General features: G+C 43.1%; 1 protein-coding gene across 3 annotated transcripts in view; it reads right to left on the bottom strand.

Annotated features, from left to right (window-relative positions):
- LOC129825339 (kelch-like protein 29) overlaps positions 1 to 15,140 on the bottom strand; it is a 398,302-nt gene that overhangs the window by 61,587 nt on the left and 321,575 nt on the right. For all 3 annotated transcript variants that reach the window (XM_055885359.1, XM_055885361.1, XM_055885360.1), the window contains 3 exons: positions 12,762 to 12,958; positions 9,248 to 9,360; positions 8,895 to 9,041 (listed from right to left, as the gene is read on the bottom strand). In XM_055885359.1, the coding sequence (XP_055741334.1) occupies positions 8,895 to 9,041; positions 9,248 to 9,360; positions 12,762 to 12,958 (457 nt within the window). The remainder of the gene's footprint in view (positions 1 to 8,894; positions 9,042 to 9,247; positions 9,361 to 12,761; positions 12,959 to 15,140) is intronic.

The raw sequence follows: 15,140 nt of genomic DNA on the forward strand, positions 1-15,140 counted from the left end.
TACCAATTGAGAATATTTGGGATGCTCTGGATCGACAGCATGTTCCAGTCAATACCCAGCAACTTCGCACAGCAATTGAAGAGTGGGACAACAAGCCACAATCAACAGCCAAATCAATTCTATTCGAAGGAGATGTGTTGTGCTGAGGTAAATGGTGGTCACACCAGATACTGACTGGTTTTCTGATCCACGCCTACTTTTTTTTTAAAGGTATCTATAACCAACAGAAGCATATCTATTTCCAGTCATGTGAAATCCATAGATAGGGCCTAATGAATTTATTTAAATTTACTGATTCTTATATTAACTGTAACTCAGTAAAATCTTAGAAATTGTTGTATGTTTCGTTTATATTTTTGTTCAGTTTATATATATTTTTTTTTACGAACAGTCTAACTCAAGATGGGACAGCTGGGCATCCGTGTAGTTTAGTCCGTTTCTAAGGTAACATGGCCTCTTAACGCGCTGAAACTGTCTCTGAAACAAGAAACTAGCAAATGAGTCTTCGCTTACCTAGGCAACGCCCACAAAGCAGCAGCAGCCCATATAGAAATGTAATGATTAGAACAAGCTCGTAACCTCCAACCGTGGCAATTTGACTGGTAAACTCATGGGTACACCCGCAATGGCTGCCTGGTATTGTGATAGAAATTATTCTATGGTAATAAAGAATGTTCATTCAAATGATGTTAATTGATATTGTACTCTTCCTGCTTTGCTCCTATGGGTACACTCACAATGGCTGCCAGTCCACCCACTACACCAACCTTGACTTTAAATCGGGACGCCCTAATCATTCTATTTCTATGGCAGCACATGCAGTCAGGCCCGAAGGAGAGGATAAAATGTGCATATTAAAAAATACATGTTTTATTGCTAGTCGAGCGTTTATTATTACAGAGACCGCAGTCATTTGACTGGCCAAATACAGTCATCCAAAATTCCATGATCCTCAACCCTAAACACAATACTATATTTATTTGTATTTAACGAGGCAAGTGAGTTAACTTCTTTGATATAGGGGGCAGCATTTTCACTTTTGGATGAATTGCGTGCCCATAGTGAACTGCCTCATACTCTGGCCCAGATGCTAATATATGCATATTATTATTACTATTGGATAGAAAACACTCTGAAGTTTCTAAAACTGTTTGAATGATGTCTGTGAGTATAACAAAACTCATATGGAAGGCAAAAACCTGAGAAAAGATCCAAAGAGGAAGTGAAGATTCTTGTTTGTTAAAGTCATCGCCTATTCAATTCCCTGTAATATATGGATCTGTTTGCACATCATACGCCTTCCAATAGATGTCAACAGTCAGTAGAACGTGGAATTAAGTTTATGCTGTGTTGTGGGACCGGATGGGAGGGGAATGAGTCAGTGGTCTGGCAAATTGCCAGTTCTTGGTCACGCGCTTTCCTCATGTTGTCGCCTTGCGTTCCATTACTTATACAGACATGAAAGAATTCTCCAGGTTGGAACGTTATTGAATATAAATGATAACATCCTGAAGATTGATTCTCTACTAAATTTGACCAGTTTATTCGACCTGGAATATAACTTTTTGAAGTTTCCGTTCGACGTTTTCCTGCATCTGCGCGAGCGTTTGGACACGTGTACTACACATGCTAGCAACATTAGCTAATTGGACATAAGTAATGGACATTATCGAACAAAACAACGATTTATTGTGGAACTAGGATTCCTGGCACTGCATTCTGATGAAGACAATCAAAGGTAAAGGAATATTTATGATGTAATTTCGTATTTCTGATGACTCCAACATGGCAGAGAAATGTTGTTACATCTGAGCGCCATCTCAGATTATTGCATGGTGTGCTTTTTACGTAAAGTTTTTTGAAATCTGACACAACGGTTGCATTAAGAACAAGTGTATTTTTAATTATATGTAAAACATGTATCTTTCATCAAAGTTTATGATGAGTATTTCTGTTATTTGACGTGGCTCTCTGTAATTACTCCAGATATTTTTGAGGCTTTTCTGAACATGGCGCCAATGTAAACCGAAATTTGTGGATATAAATATGCACATTATCGAACAAAACATAAATGTATTGTGTAACATGTCATATGAGTGTCATCTGATGAAGATGTTCAAAGGTTAATGATTCATTTTATCTACACTGCTCAAAAAAATAAAGGGAACACTTAAACAACACAATGTAACTCCAAGTCAATCACACTTCTGTGAAATCAAACTGTCCACTTAGGAAGCAACACTGATTGACAATAAATTTCACATGCTGTTGTGCAAATGGAATAGACAAAAGGTGGAAATTATAGGCAATTAGCGAGACACCCCCCAAAACAGGAGTGATTCTGCAGGTGGTGACCACAGACCACTTCTCAGTTCCTATGCTTCCTGGCTGATGTTTTGGTCACTTTTGAATGCTGGCGGCGCTCTCACTCTAGTGGTAGCATGAGACGGAGTCTACAACCCACACAAGTGGCTCAGGTAGTGCAGTTCATCCAGGATGGCACATCAATGCGAACTGTGGCAAAAAGGTTTGCTGTGTCTGTCAGCGTAGTGTCCAGAGCATGCAGGCGCTACCAGGAGACAGGCCAGTACATCAGGAGACGTGGAGGAGGCCGTAGGAGGGCAACAACCCAGCAGCAGGACCGCTACCTCCGCCTTTGTGCAAGGAGGTGCACTGCCAGCGCCCTGCAAAATGACCTCCAGCATGCCACGAATGTGCATGTGTCAGCATATGGTCTCACAAGGGGTCTGAGGATCTCATCTCGGTACCTAATGGCAGTCAGGCTCCCTCTGGCGAGCACATGGAGGGCTGTTCGGCCCCACAAAGAAATGCCACCCCACACCATGACGGACCCATCACCAAACCGGTCATGCTGGAGGATGTTGCAGGCAGCAGAACGTTCTCCACGGCGTCTCCAGACTCTCTCACCTCTGTCACATGTGCTCATGTGCTCAGTGTGGACCTGCTTTCATCTGTGAAGAGCACAGGGCGCCAGTGGCGAATTTGCCAATCTTGGTGTTCTCTGGCAAATGCCAAACGTCCTGCACGGTGTTGGGCTGTAAGCACAACCCCCACCTGTGGACGTCGGGCCCTCATGGAGTCTGTTTCTGACCGTTTGAGCAGACACATGCACATTTGTGGCCTGCTGGAGGTCATTTTGCAGGGCGCTGGCAGTGCACCTCCTTGCACAAAGGCGGAGGTAGCGGTCCTGCTGCTGGGTTGTTGCCCTCCTACGGCCTCCTCCACGTCTCCTGATGTACTGGCCTGTCTCCTGGTAGCGCCTGCATGCTCTGGACACTACGCTGACAGACACAGCAAACCTTTTTGCCACAGTTCGCATTGATGTGCCATCCTGGATGAACTGCACTACCAGAGCCACTTGTGTGGGTTGTAGACTCCGTCTCATGCTACCACTAGAGTGAGAGCGCCGCCAGCATTCAAAAGTGACCAAAACATCAGCCAGGAAGCATAGGAACTGAGAAGTGGTCTGTGGTCACCACCTGCAGAATCACTCCTGTTTTGGGGGGTGTCTCGCTAATTGCCTATAATTTCCACCTTTTGTCTATTCCATTTGCACAACAGCATGTGAAATTTATTGTCAATCAGTGTTGCTTCCGAAGTGGACAGTTTGATTTCACAGAAGTGTGATTGACTTGGAGTTACATTGTGTTGTTTAAGTGTTCCCTTTATTTTTTTGAGCAGTGTATATTTCTGTTTTTTGTTACTACTATCTTTTGCTGGGAAAATGGCTGTGTTTTTCTGTGGCTATGTACTGAGCTAACATAATTGTTTGGTGTGCTTTCCCTGTAAATCCTTTATGAAATCAGACATGTTGGCTGGATTCACAACATGTGTAGCTTTAATTTGGTGTCTTTCATGTGTGATTTCATGAAAGATTGATTTTTATAGTAATATATTGGAATTTGGCGAGCTACATTTTTTCTGGATTTTGGCCAAGCGGGACACTAGCGTCCCACCTATCCTAGAGAAGTTAAGAACAAATTCTTATTTACAATGATGGCCTACCCCGGCCAACCCCTGGGCCAATTGTGCGCCGCCCTATGGGACTCCCAATCACAGCCGATTGCAATACATCCTGGAATCGAACCAAGGTCTGTAGTGACACCACTAGCACTGCGACACAGTACCTTAGACCGATGCGCCACTCGGGAGCCCCATACGGACTACATGCAGTTGCTACATAGCAAGGTGTGTGTGTGTGCACTTCTTTTGTACTCCAATGTTTATATAGAAAGCAGATGGGGTCAACGAGGTTTCTTCAGATCACTGATTTCAATAGAGGTATGATATTAATTTCTGTATCAAGTATAGTACAGTCCACTACAACATACAAGTGCACACTTCATTTAAGTGCAGCACACTACTCCAGTCCCACTTAAAAACCTACATTCTTTTCATTTGCTTTGGAAACATAACTACTCTTTCCATTTCTTCTCTATACCAGATGAAACATTTGAAAGACCTTCACTAAGATACTCTAAAGATACTCTATAGAAGTATTACCATCAAATCAAATAACTTTCAATTTATTTGAAATACTTTTGAAATACATTTGTGGGTTCTGAAATGGCAAACGTCAGATGTCCATTGTTATTTTTTGAAGCGTGAACTCTGAGGTCTTTTTCCATAGTGAAGTGAACGACAGGCTCTTTTTATCTACTAAATCCACCATTAAATGTACTTTTAAAAATCACATTAAGATGCCCACCCCTATTGCTTTAGCTTTTTAGCCCCCCCCCCCAAAGAGCCAATTAATCACCTTCCTTTGTCAGCCTGTTCTACCAGGTGAGATAGAACATATTTCATGGGGATCCTATTAGAGCATAATAGAGGGGCTATTCAGGCCCATACACGAAGGGCCTATAGAGGTCTTGGCAGGGAGAGGGGGGTAGTAGGTATAATTGGTAGCATGTGTATTTCGTTTGTACCACAATGCCTCTGTGGGTAACAGTGAGGACTGGTCTCACTGTCAACAGCGTCACTGAGGGCGTTTTCACACACAGTTCTGAGCTATAGTTCGAATCAGAGTTTGATTATTTGTTACATTGTAATTTGGTCCGGTTGGTTTCACATTGCCAAATGTCAATGAACTAAAATGCCTAAAAGCTCCGTACTCAAGCAAGTAATTTGTTTATTGGAAAAAAGGCTCATGTTAAATCCATCTATGATTATCAAGAAGCATAACTTGTGTCCCAAACTTCACATTACTTTGGCTTTGGTCTTCCAACAACATGCGTGAGGAAACCGCACAATATCCACTCTAACTCATGTGAATAGGCTATGTTCAGTAGCCTATATCCCTGGAACTGCCCGTCTCACCTAATCTGCATCGGATGAGCTCAGAAATGCAATGCTGCTACTCAAATAATGTTTCAGAGATATTAAGTTATGGTACTGTGCATTTCATCAAATGCTTGCAGTCAAACAACCAATACTACTGCGCGCATCTGGTTATTTTCCTGTGTTTGGATAGTGTTACCATCAGTCCAAACGAACCGAAAGGGGGAAATTGTGACGGAAAATCAGAGTTCGGAGAAAGAAAACGCTCCAAACCAATTTGGTATGAAAGCATCCTGAGCTAAGGGAATACCGTCCTCCTCCTATCCACTGTTTATGTAAGGCGGGGAATGAATGGGACAATTTAAACAGTGTATTTTAGCCACTAACACAATACTAGCAGCTCAGACCTATTGTCCATGTAATGTAATGATAGGGTCCGCAGATTTTATTTGGTGCACCAAGTTTTCTGAGCAAAAGCAAAATAATTTTAATAATTTGAGAAATTGGGGCATGTTCATTGTTGGACACGACGAAATCAGCTACAAGTGATTTTAATTGAAGAAATCTGTTCAAGTATTCTCACACAGAGACGTGATCGTATACAAATGGAAGGTTTACAATTATTATGTTTGGTTAAACATATCTGTTTGGGCTTCTTGCGGTCAATTGGAGTCTACAAATGATTTGTAATTATGTTCCTGCACCCCCAACCATCCGCTTAAGGAAAATAAATGGTCCCCCGGCTGAATCTAGTTGATGATCCCTGGTCTCGGTATTACAGCAGTGAGTTTAGCATGAAAGAGACTATTTAGCTGGGCGCTATGATCAGTAGAAGATGAATATGTTTCTGATTCACAGCCTCCTGAACTCATGTAAACTCTCTTTTCCTTTCTGTGTGCGTCTTTCTATTGTGTGCGTCTTCCACAAATCCATAATTAACACCAACTGTGATGTCCAGCCCCGGTCTTAATTCTAGCGGATATTTGAGACAACATAAAAAAAGAAGTGACATTATTTATTCAGTCACCGCCAACGTGCTGTTATGCACGCGTGCACATAGCCCCCAGCCGTTGCATTCCTCCACCTTCCGACCTTCTCAGAGTATGTAAGCCCTGTGACAATCGGTCCTGACGTGCCATTAAAACATTTCACAGGTTCAGGGGGAGCGATTTCCACTGCTCTCCTTCTCCAAATGGCAGGACGGAAAGAGGTGTGGAGGGAGGGAGGGGAGGTGAAAAGGAGCTTGTGGTGAGCAGAGCGTGTCAACTCAACCACTCGCTCTCTAGACTGGGGTCAGTTTCTCTTGTGAAAAAAATCTCCCCTCCATCCCCCACTCCCTCGTCCGCCTCTCTCCCTCGTCCGCCTCTCTCCCTCGTCCGCCTCTCTCCCTCGTCCGCCTCTCTCCCTCGTCCGCCTCTCTAGCGTCATTAGTCTCACTATCACACATGGCCCCTAGATTTGAGACTGGCCCTGAGCTCCACTCCTATAATGTCAAGGCACACAGCGGAGAATGAATATCTGATACCTACTGAACACAGGGACACCGGGGCCCCCCTCTGCCCTCTCTGTTCACTGTCTCTCTTCCTCCGGGAGTGTGTTCTCGCGAGTAAACAAAACCAAAGACCCAAGTCTAAAGCTGTGACCCAAACGGTATGAGCCACAAAATGGAATGAGCAGTGACTCACCAGTGGGCCCCGAACCTCCATTTGAGAAACCACTGACTGCTATAAGGGATTAGTTTTATCCTGGACTTCGTGACAAGGTGGAAGAGGGAGAATAAGGAGGAAGAGGAGTGGACGGCAGGTGAAATGTTCTGTCCCATTCCGCTATCCCCTCGTTTCCCTGCCATGGTCTGATTCACTGTTCTCTCCTGTCCAATAGCCTGTGAGATTACTGCTGAACTGCGCTGAGTTGAACGGATGTGATTGGTCCAAACCTTTCTGGCTTTCATCCTCACTAGCACAGAAGTCATTGTGTGTGTGTGAAACTACCCCAAAGCTCTAACCTTGTTCAGGGCTCACACTCAATTTTGTGCAAAGCGTTTGCTGCACACAGTTCACTTACATCCGGTGTACTTCCCCATTATCTGCATCTCCTTGTACTGTCTGGACTGCTGTTTGGACCGTAGGTCTTACATCCATCACTTTAGAAAATACTTCCTTGTAAAAACTTTACAATGGTTTTATCATGTGAAACGTCAAGTCCTGAGAGACAGTTTCAGTCAAAACACTTTTTTGATCATTTAACCTAAACTGTCTCTCAGAACTGCCTTTCTATGGCCAACAGACATTAATGTCTGTAGTAGCAGGCACCATTATAAAGTCCAACTCAATTTATGGAAGTAGTTACTACTGGCATTCAATCTGGCAAATACAAAGACTGTCTATAGTAGTTGAGACCATTACAAGGACCATTCAATCTGATGAGAGGGTGTTATTCTGACTGAGTGACGTACCCAGTGATGAACTGTTTTAACACGACTCATCTCAGCTCCCTTGTTAAACAGCAGTCAAGGCTGCTTTATGCATGGTCTTTTAGCCTACATTCTGAATGGCAACCTATTCCCTATATAGTGCACAACTGTTGACCAGAGCCCTATGGGTCCTGGTCAAAACTACTGCACAAACAAGGAATGGGGTGCACTAAATAGGGAACAAGGTGCCATTAGCGATGTAGCCTTACTATTGGATCCAGAAATGGTCTGTATCCTGTGGTGATCTCTTCCACAATCCATGGTATCTTCTTCCATATTCATGGAGGTTGGCTAGTCAATGTATTGACCATGAAACGTATCGACCACCAGTCTCATTTGTTGAAGTGTGACGTAGTGGAATATGACATAATCCCATTTCATTACCATTTCCTAGAACGACAGACCAATACCCCGATTCAAAAAGCTGCAGATGAACAGAAGCTGCCAGAACAGTGTGTCCCACTCAGAATGTTCATACTGTATCACAGTGCATTTAAACCGACAGCATGCTAATTCCATCTCGTGGACATTATGAGAACCATACTATTAAAAATTAACTACCAGTCTGCATGATTTTACAGGTGTTTCATTTATTCAGATGCAGGGCAGAGCAGGGTGACAGTACGTAGGGGAAAGTAGAGAGAATGGTACTGTATATGCTTGTTAGTGTGTCTAGAGGAGGAAGTAAATATAGCTTAAGGGACTTAATATAGACTAGAGGCTGGTGGTAGGACTCTGCTGGGAACATACATAACAGTGTGTGTCTACACACCACAAGCTTTTTACTTCTCCTTTAAGTAGCTCTAGTCGAAGACAGGAGGGATTGTGGTGTAGGAAACAGATAAAGATGAGATGTGATGAGCAATATAATGAAACCAGGACATACTGTATGGGGTAATGATTGGTGAGTATGCGTGATGATACTATAGACAGATGGTGTCAGAACTGCATTAAGTCCTGATTAACCAGGTTAGATCAGAGGGCGATATGGCACTCCCACAACAAACCAGGCCATACAGTCCAGTACCCATAAACGCTGAACGAACATGTTGAAAATGGACCAGTAAAAATTGAATCACTCCTACCTCGTAACCACTAGCACCCTCTCCCCCCGCCTTACCTGAACTCTGGCGGTGGGGTCTTGTTTGATCCACTTGATGGCGGTCTCGTAGACCAGTTCCTCAGCCTTGGTGGTGAGGCTGTCATTAGACAGGTAGGCCACTAGGTCCTCCTTAGACACACACATAATCTCCTCCTGCCCCGCCACCTAGTGCACAATGAAGGGTTGACACTTCATTGGGATGAAAATCGTGGAGTACATGCACTGTTTTTAATCATGTGTGACAGGTGTTATGGTAGACTGGGACGGCATAGCAGGAATTAGTACTGCAGGTAAGACTTTTCTCACAGATACATAGTGTGATATGTTTTTGGGGGGTTTAAAAATGAAATCCAGTCATTAAATCCACCTACCTCAGGGAAGTTCTGCAGCGCGAAAGCTTTGGCCATGTTGTGGAGCTCTGTACATCGCATAGCTTCAGCCATGGCCAGCACACCTAGACAGTTCCCCACTGTTAGCTGTTTCTCTGCAGAGAGCGAGAGGGAGAGCGTGAGAGAGGGGGGAATGGGGAGAAAAAGAGGAGAGAGGAATAAGGGAGTGCTATTCACACATCCATAAAAAAACTTTCTGGAAAGAGGGGGAGAAAGCAGGGAGAGAGCTGTTGTCTATCTGTGTGTTTATCTGGGCCTGGAGAGAGACTGTCATAGCTGAAACAGCTCCAGGGACAAACAAGGGGAATCAATCGTTAGGAGCCTACTAAGCACGGTCAGGCGGGGGTGTGGAACGGCATAGCAGGGATTAGTACTGCAGGTAAAGACCTTTGTGTGTGTGTGTGTGTGTCTGCTGCCTATACAAACATCACCAGGAAAGGAAATGGAGCCACAACAATTCAAAGAGCAGACTGAATATCTAATCAAAACAGGGTTTGTATGACATCAAAGTGTGTTATTAAACTCTAAAGTTAACTCCGTGTGTTGAAGCTGAATAGGAAAACAAAGCCTTTGAAACTAATAACTGTAGTCTGTTGTGGTGTGGTTGAGCAGACGTGTTTTCACCTTGAGAAGGGTCTAACGGGAGAACATGTAGTAATAAGGGCTAGACGGATCAATAACTTTAGAGCCCTCTCTATATCTAATCAATATCAGACCAGGTTGAAATGTGTTTAGGATTCTTCTTTACTTTGATCTTAATTGATTCCAAAGGTACCGTTCATTTAGGTTCATTTGATTGGGTGTGAGGAGTCTCTGCAGAATCCATATGGCTTTCACAATGTGTGTGTGTGTGTGCCATCTCAAACTTTTGGAGACATAATGAATAGAGGAGTTTTATTCCAGGCTCTGGAAGGTCCAATAGCTGATGGATGTAAATCCACACAAACGTTGAAGGTTGAACTCGTAGACAGAATTACAAGAAATGATTTTATGGCTTTCAGCGATTTCCAAATTACCCTGCACAACATAGCATCTGTTCGCACTAACTGCCATGATGAATGGTCATTTAACTTATATTGTGCTCTTGCTCCATCTCCATGTAATTACTTTGTAGATGCGTTGTATAACTGTACACATTATTGTGTTGGATCAGTTTTCTATTTATTGATGTCCTAATATTTGGGCAAATAATACGATGTGCAACATAGGTAACCCAGGTGTATTGAAATGTGTTTTTTGGTATTTTTGTCACTCAAATCTGATCAACTCAAAACACCATGGCCAAACTAGGCCAAGTTCATTTATCTTCGGTACATTTGTTAAGAACTTGGATATCCTTGACATAATATCAATTTCTTTGTTCCAAGGTTATACACTGCACCAGTACAATGTCATGCAGTGCACTTGAGCGTTGAAATTCTTGCTGTATTAAAAAGCGCTATACAAATCAAATCTATTATTATTACTATGTCTCAGTTCTAACACTCAAATGTCATGAATTATATTATTCAGGCAGGAAACACTGACCTACTGATGGTGATGAAGTCTGACTATACTATAAATGGTTTCCCTGTTTTCAACAAGTCCATAACGTCGAATGAAACGAGAAAAACAGATCAATATTTATTTTCACTGTCTTTTCCCTCTCCTTTACAGCTCTGACCTTTTTCATCTCATATCCAGACATCATATCCCTGCCTTGCCTTACAGCTCTCCCCACCAATCTCTATTAAATGGTAAGTATAAGCTGACATTTACAATTTCCCAGTCCCTTGACCTCCTAAACCCATGACTATGCATTTGCTCCTCAGTTGACCCATGGGCTCGCCACCCCCCAACCTTTCAAACACCCCTCACCGCTTTTACCCAGACCTGTATACTCAGCTCTGCCTTGTCTTGGTATCGATTGGCCTAGAGCATCTGTGGGATTTGACATTTTACTGACAATTGTTCCCTGACCTTTTTATGAATCTGTCCTGGCGCCTCCTAAACCCTGAGAGCCGGGTGGAGAGGGAGTGAGAGCGGGGGCTAATTCAGACATTTTTTTTTTTTAAACAACATACCAAGAATTCTATCTGGCAATGTTTATATGATCCCCTTTCAAACAGTCCCATTTGTTGTGCGTAGCCAGCACCATCAAGGTCTAAATTCCTCCAACAGAATGCACTGCGTTTATTTCTTCATACTCACAACTGTGAGTTGTTAGATCGCCAAACTTGTAAATAGCTTGTAGTGTGTTATTTCCCTGTTAAGATGAATAAAACATTGGCTACAGTTAAACTCAAAACTTTATCAGATATCTTCTGGTAAATATAAGCATTGTAAATAAGCATTGTAATTATAAACATTGTCTAGAAACTTGCTTTTAGTTGCCTCGCTTGCTAGATTTTCTAAACGGGTGGTTTTTCTTTGGTGCAGAAAATAAATTGTTGCTATAGGTAACGTTGCTATACTGAACAAAAATATAAATGCAACATGTAAAGTGTTGTCACATGTTTCATATGCACCAAAAAATATTTGTTTACATCCCTTTTAGCAAGCATTTCTCCTTTGCCAAGATAATTCATCTACCTGACATGTGTGGCATATCAAGAAGCTGACTAAACAGCATGATCATTACAAAGGTGCACCTTGTGCTGCAGACAATAAAAGGCCACTAGCATGTGCAGTTTTGTCACACAATGCCACAGGTGTCTCAAGTTGAGGGAGCGTGCAATTGGCATGCTGACTGCAGGAATGTCCACCAGAGCTGTTGCCAGAGAATTTAATGTTCATTTTTCTACCATAAGGTGCCTCCAATGTGGTTTTATAAATTTTGACAGTACATCCAACCAGCCTCACAACCACAGACCACGAGTAACTACGCCAGCCAAGGACCTCCACATCCGGCTTCTTCACCTGTGGGATCGTCTGAGTAGGGCGAGGGTGGGTGCTGAGGAGTATTTATGTCTGTGGGGAAAAACTCATTCTGATTCAGTGGGCCTGGCTCCCCATGCATGGCTGCATCCCTGCCCAGTCCATAGATAAAGCCTAATGCATTTCAATTGACTGGTTTCCTTATATGAACTGTAACTCAGAAAAAATGTAAATTGTTGCACATTGCATTTATACTTTTCAGAATGACAAGAACAAGTTGCATGTTGGACGAAAATAGAGTGATCATGATTTAATCCGTTCCAAATCCGGCAAGAAGAAAGGTGATGTTTACACAGACATAAGCGACAACTATCGAGAAAATACAGAAAAGATCACTAGGTCCAGAGGTGGAAATATACCTTTCAGATATAAAGGAAAGGCGGTATGAGGTATTAAAGGGAGAAGAATGGCCAAGCGCTGGCTGTTAGAAATAAACTATTTTACTCCGGTGGAAACTTTGGACACCTGACAGAAAGGGTGCGAGGGACCATGAGCCAAAGCCGGAAAGTCAGGCTTGGTATGATGAGACAGACACACCATCCCCCGCCCCAAACACACACCCTGTGCCATAGCTACATACCTAGGAAGGACACACAGACTTTGCAGAAGGTGTTGAATTGGAACTTGTTGGCAGCCTCTAGCAGTGTCCTGGCGTTAGCGGAGTCTATGACCAGAGAACCTGTGTAGACAAACTCCAGCAGCAGCTCCAACACGTCAGCCCCAATGTCGCTCATCCGCAGCTCTAGCATCTCCCCGCTCCTCGTCTCCCCTGACGACCTGACCAACCAACCACGGTAGAGACAAGAGTTAGACATCGAAGAGATGCGCACACACCTAGGACTAGGGCTACACACACACACACACTCGTGCGCACACACAAACACACACACGCAACCTGCATCAATAGAATAGGGAAAAATAACAGAATCAATACAACACGGTAGAATACAGTAGAAATGGGGAAGGTAGAGATTGTTTGGTCTTGTTTTTACAGTAAGCCACTAGGGTTTGTAACAGTACACAGTTAGGTTTGTGCTCCATCTGAAACAAAAGCACAAGTGATTGGTGTCTTTATCAAGGCAAATTAATATCCAAAAGGCATGCTTTGACATGTGTTCTCGGGTATGCATAGATATGAAGGAGATGCATACAGGATAGTGGGAGACAGAAGACAGAGGGGAGGAGGTGATACAACCACACTGAGAAGAGTCCTAAGTATGTTAGAACAGTGTTGAAACAGACTGCTAACGGAAGACCTCAAGCTATGTTAGCTGTGGTATGTTTGAAAGCTAGCCAACTGTTGCGCCCAATACTACTATTCTGCATTGCTATCCTGTGTGTTGTATATCAGAACTACATGCTGAGGTGCTGGGTGGCTTGTATGGGCATTGCAACAGAATGGGATATCTGTAGCTAACATATAGTCCTCTGTGATTAGTTGAAGTTCTGGAACTTTCCGGGGGTTTATAGAAGCGTTAAGTAACGCATCACCACCCACGTTTAATGTCCCATGTACACAACAATCTAGTCACGGGTAAAATAAACAGAACCAATGCCCCAAAATAAAGTGTGAGATACTGTGTGTCCCTCCCCCGAGAGCTGTGGACAAACAATATGACAACTACCAAGGATTGAGATGGATGGGGTGTGTTCTCCTGCTGGTCACACTGCATAATGCTCTGTGTCTATTTCAAGTGTTACTGTCTCCTACTGGGTTGGTGAGAGACTCAAATGGAAGCTTTTACAGAGCATACACTCAGTCATTGTGGTTGATGCGAGATGCAGACAGACGGACACACAGACGGACATATGGGCAGAATAGTTAGAGTGAAGAGGAAAGAGAGAGAGGGTGGAAGTGTGTTGGTTCTTCCACAGGGACCAGCAGCCATCCTTCACAGGGGGTTTGAGGGGGGGGGGGGTCCATGTTCCATGACTGTTCCTGGGTCTTTTAAATAAGAGATTCCTCCCTGACCCCCCCCACCTAAACCCAAAACCTCTGCCCCCAGCGCGCTGCCACATTCACCAGTATCCTGTATATGAACGTAGTAGACATTAGTGGTCATTGAGCAATCTTAGGAGGTGAGAGAAGGGGAGAAGGACAACGCAAAAAATAAATAAGACAGTGGGGATCGGTCTCTGCATGGACAGACATAGGGAGGCTGGAAAGACCAAGACAGTTATATATCAAAATGTTATTTTTCTCCTGCAAAGCAAAAAAACATAGTATTGTTATGTTATTACTTTCCCGCCCTACACTGCGGCAGTATTAAAACTAGAAAAAAGGGGGAGATCGGGGGTGCAGTCCAGGGTTAAGCAATGGAGGGTAAGAAAAGGGAAATAAAAAAGACAAATTAAAGAAAACCGCATGCTCATCAACCAGGTCAATGGGAATCGGATCAAGTGGCAATTTGTTTTGTCTGAGTGTTTTTGTTATAGAATGCGCTTTCTGCTTCTCTCAAAGTGGTGGCTGTTTATACTGCTGCATCTGACTGCACACTTGTCTTTTTTATGTAAAAGAGGGAGAGAAGGGGAAAAAGGGGAAGTTGAAAAAAAAGAGTGATAAGGAGAAATTGAGAGAGGAATCGGTTTACGAAAAATGCACCAATATGTTTTCTGTGGAGAATCATTAATTCAGCATAGACTGCCAGAAAGGGGAGGGGAAGTCATATATGGATTTCTAATGTGTCCTGTTAAAGTACTATTTTACAGGGACCGCATTTACCATGTTCTCTAAAATGACATTTCAGCTGGACAAATGATTCCCGCCGACATTTCACTGTGTGCTCAGAGGAATCCAAGCTCATCCAAAATATATACTTTTCTGGGAGAAAACAAAATGTTACTTGTTTGTTTATTCTATCATCAAGAAAAACTAATCAAACATGGATTCAACATAGATAAGAGTGCCTGCTCGCTTGACAATGTTATTAGTTTAGCTTGTTTGTATTGGAGACTTCAA

Source organism: Salvelinus fontinalis, chromosome 27 (assembly GCF_029448725.1).
Source record: "Salvelinus fontinalis isolate EN_2023a chromosome 27, ASM2944872v1, whole genome shotgun sequence".
Lineage (NCBI taxonomy): Eukaryota > Metazoa > Chordata > Actinopteri > Salmoniformes > Salmonidae > Salvelinus > Salvelinus fontinalis.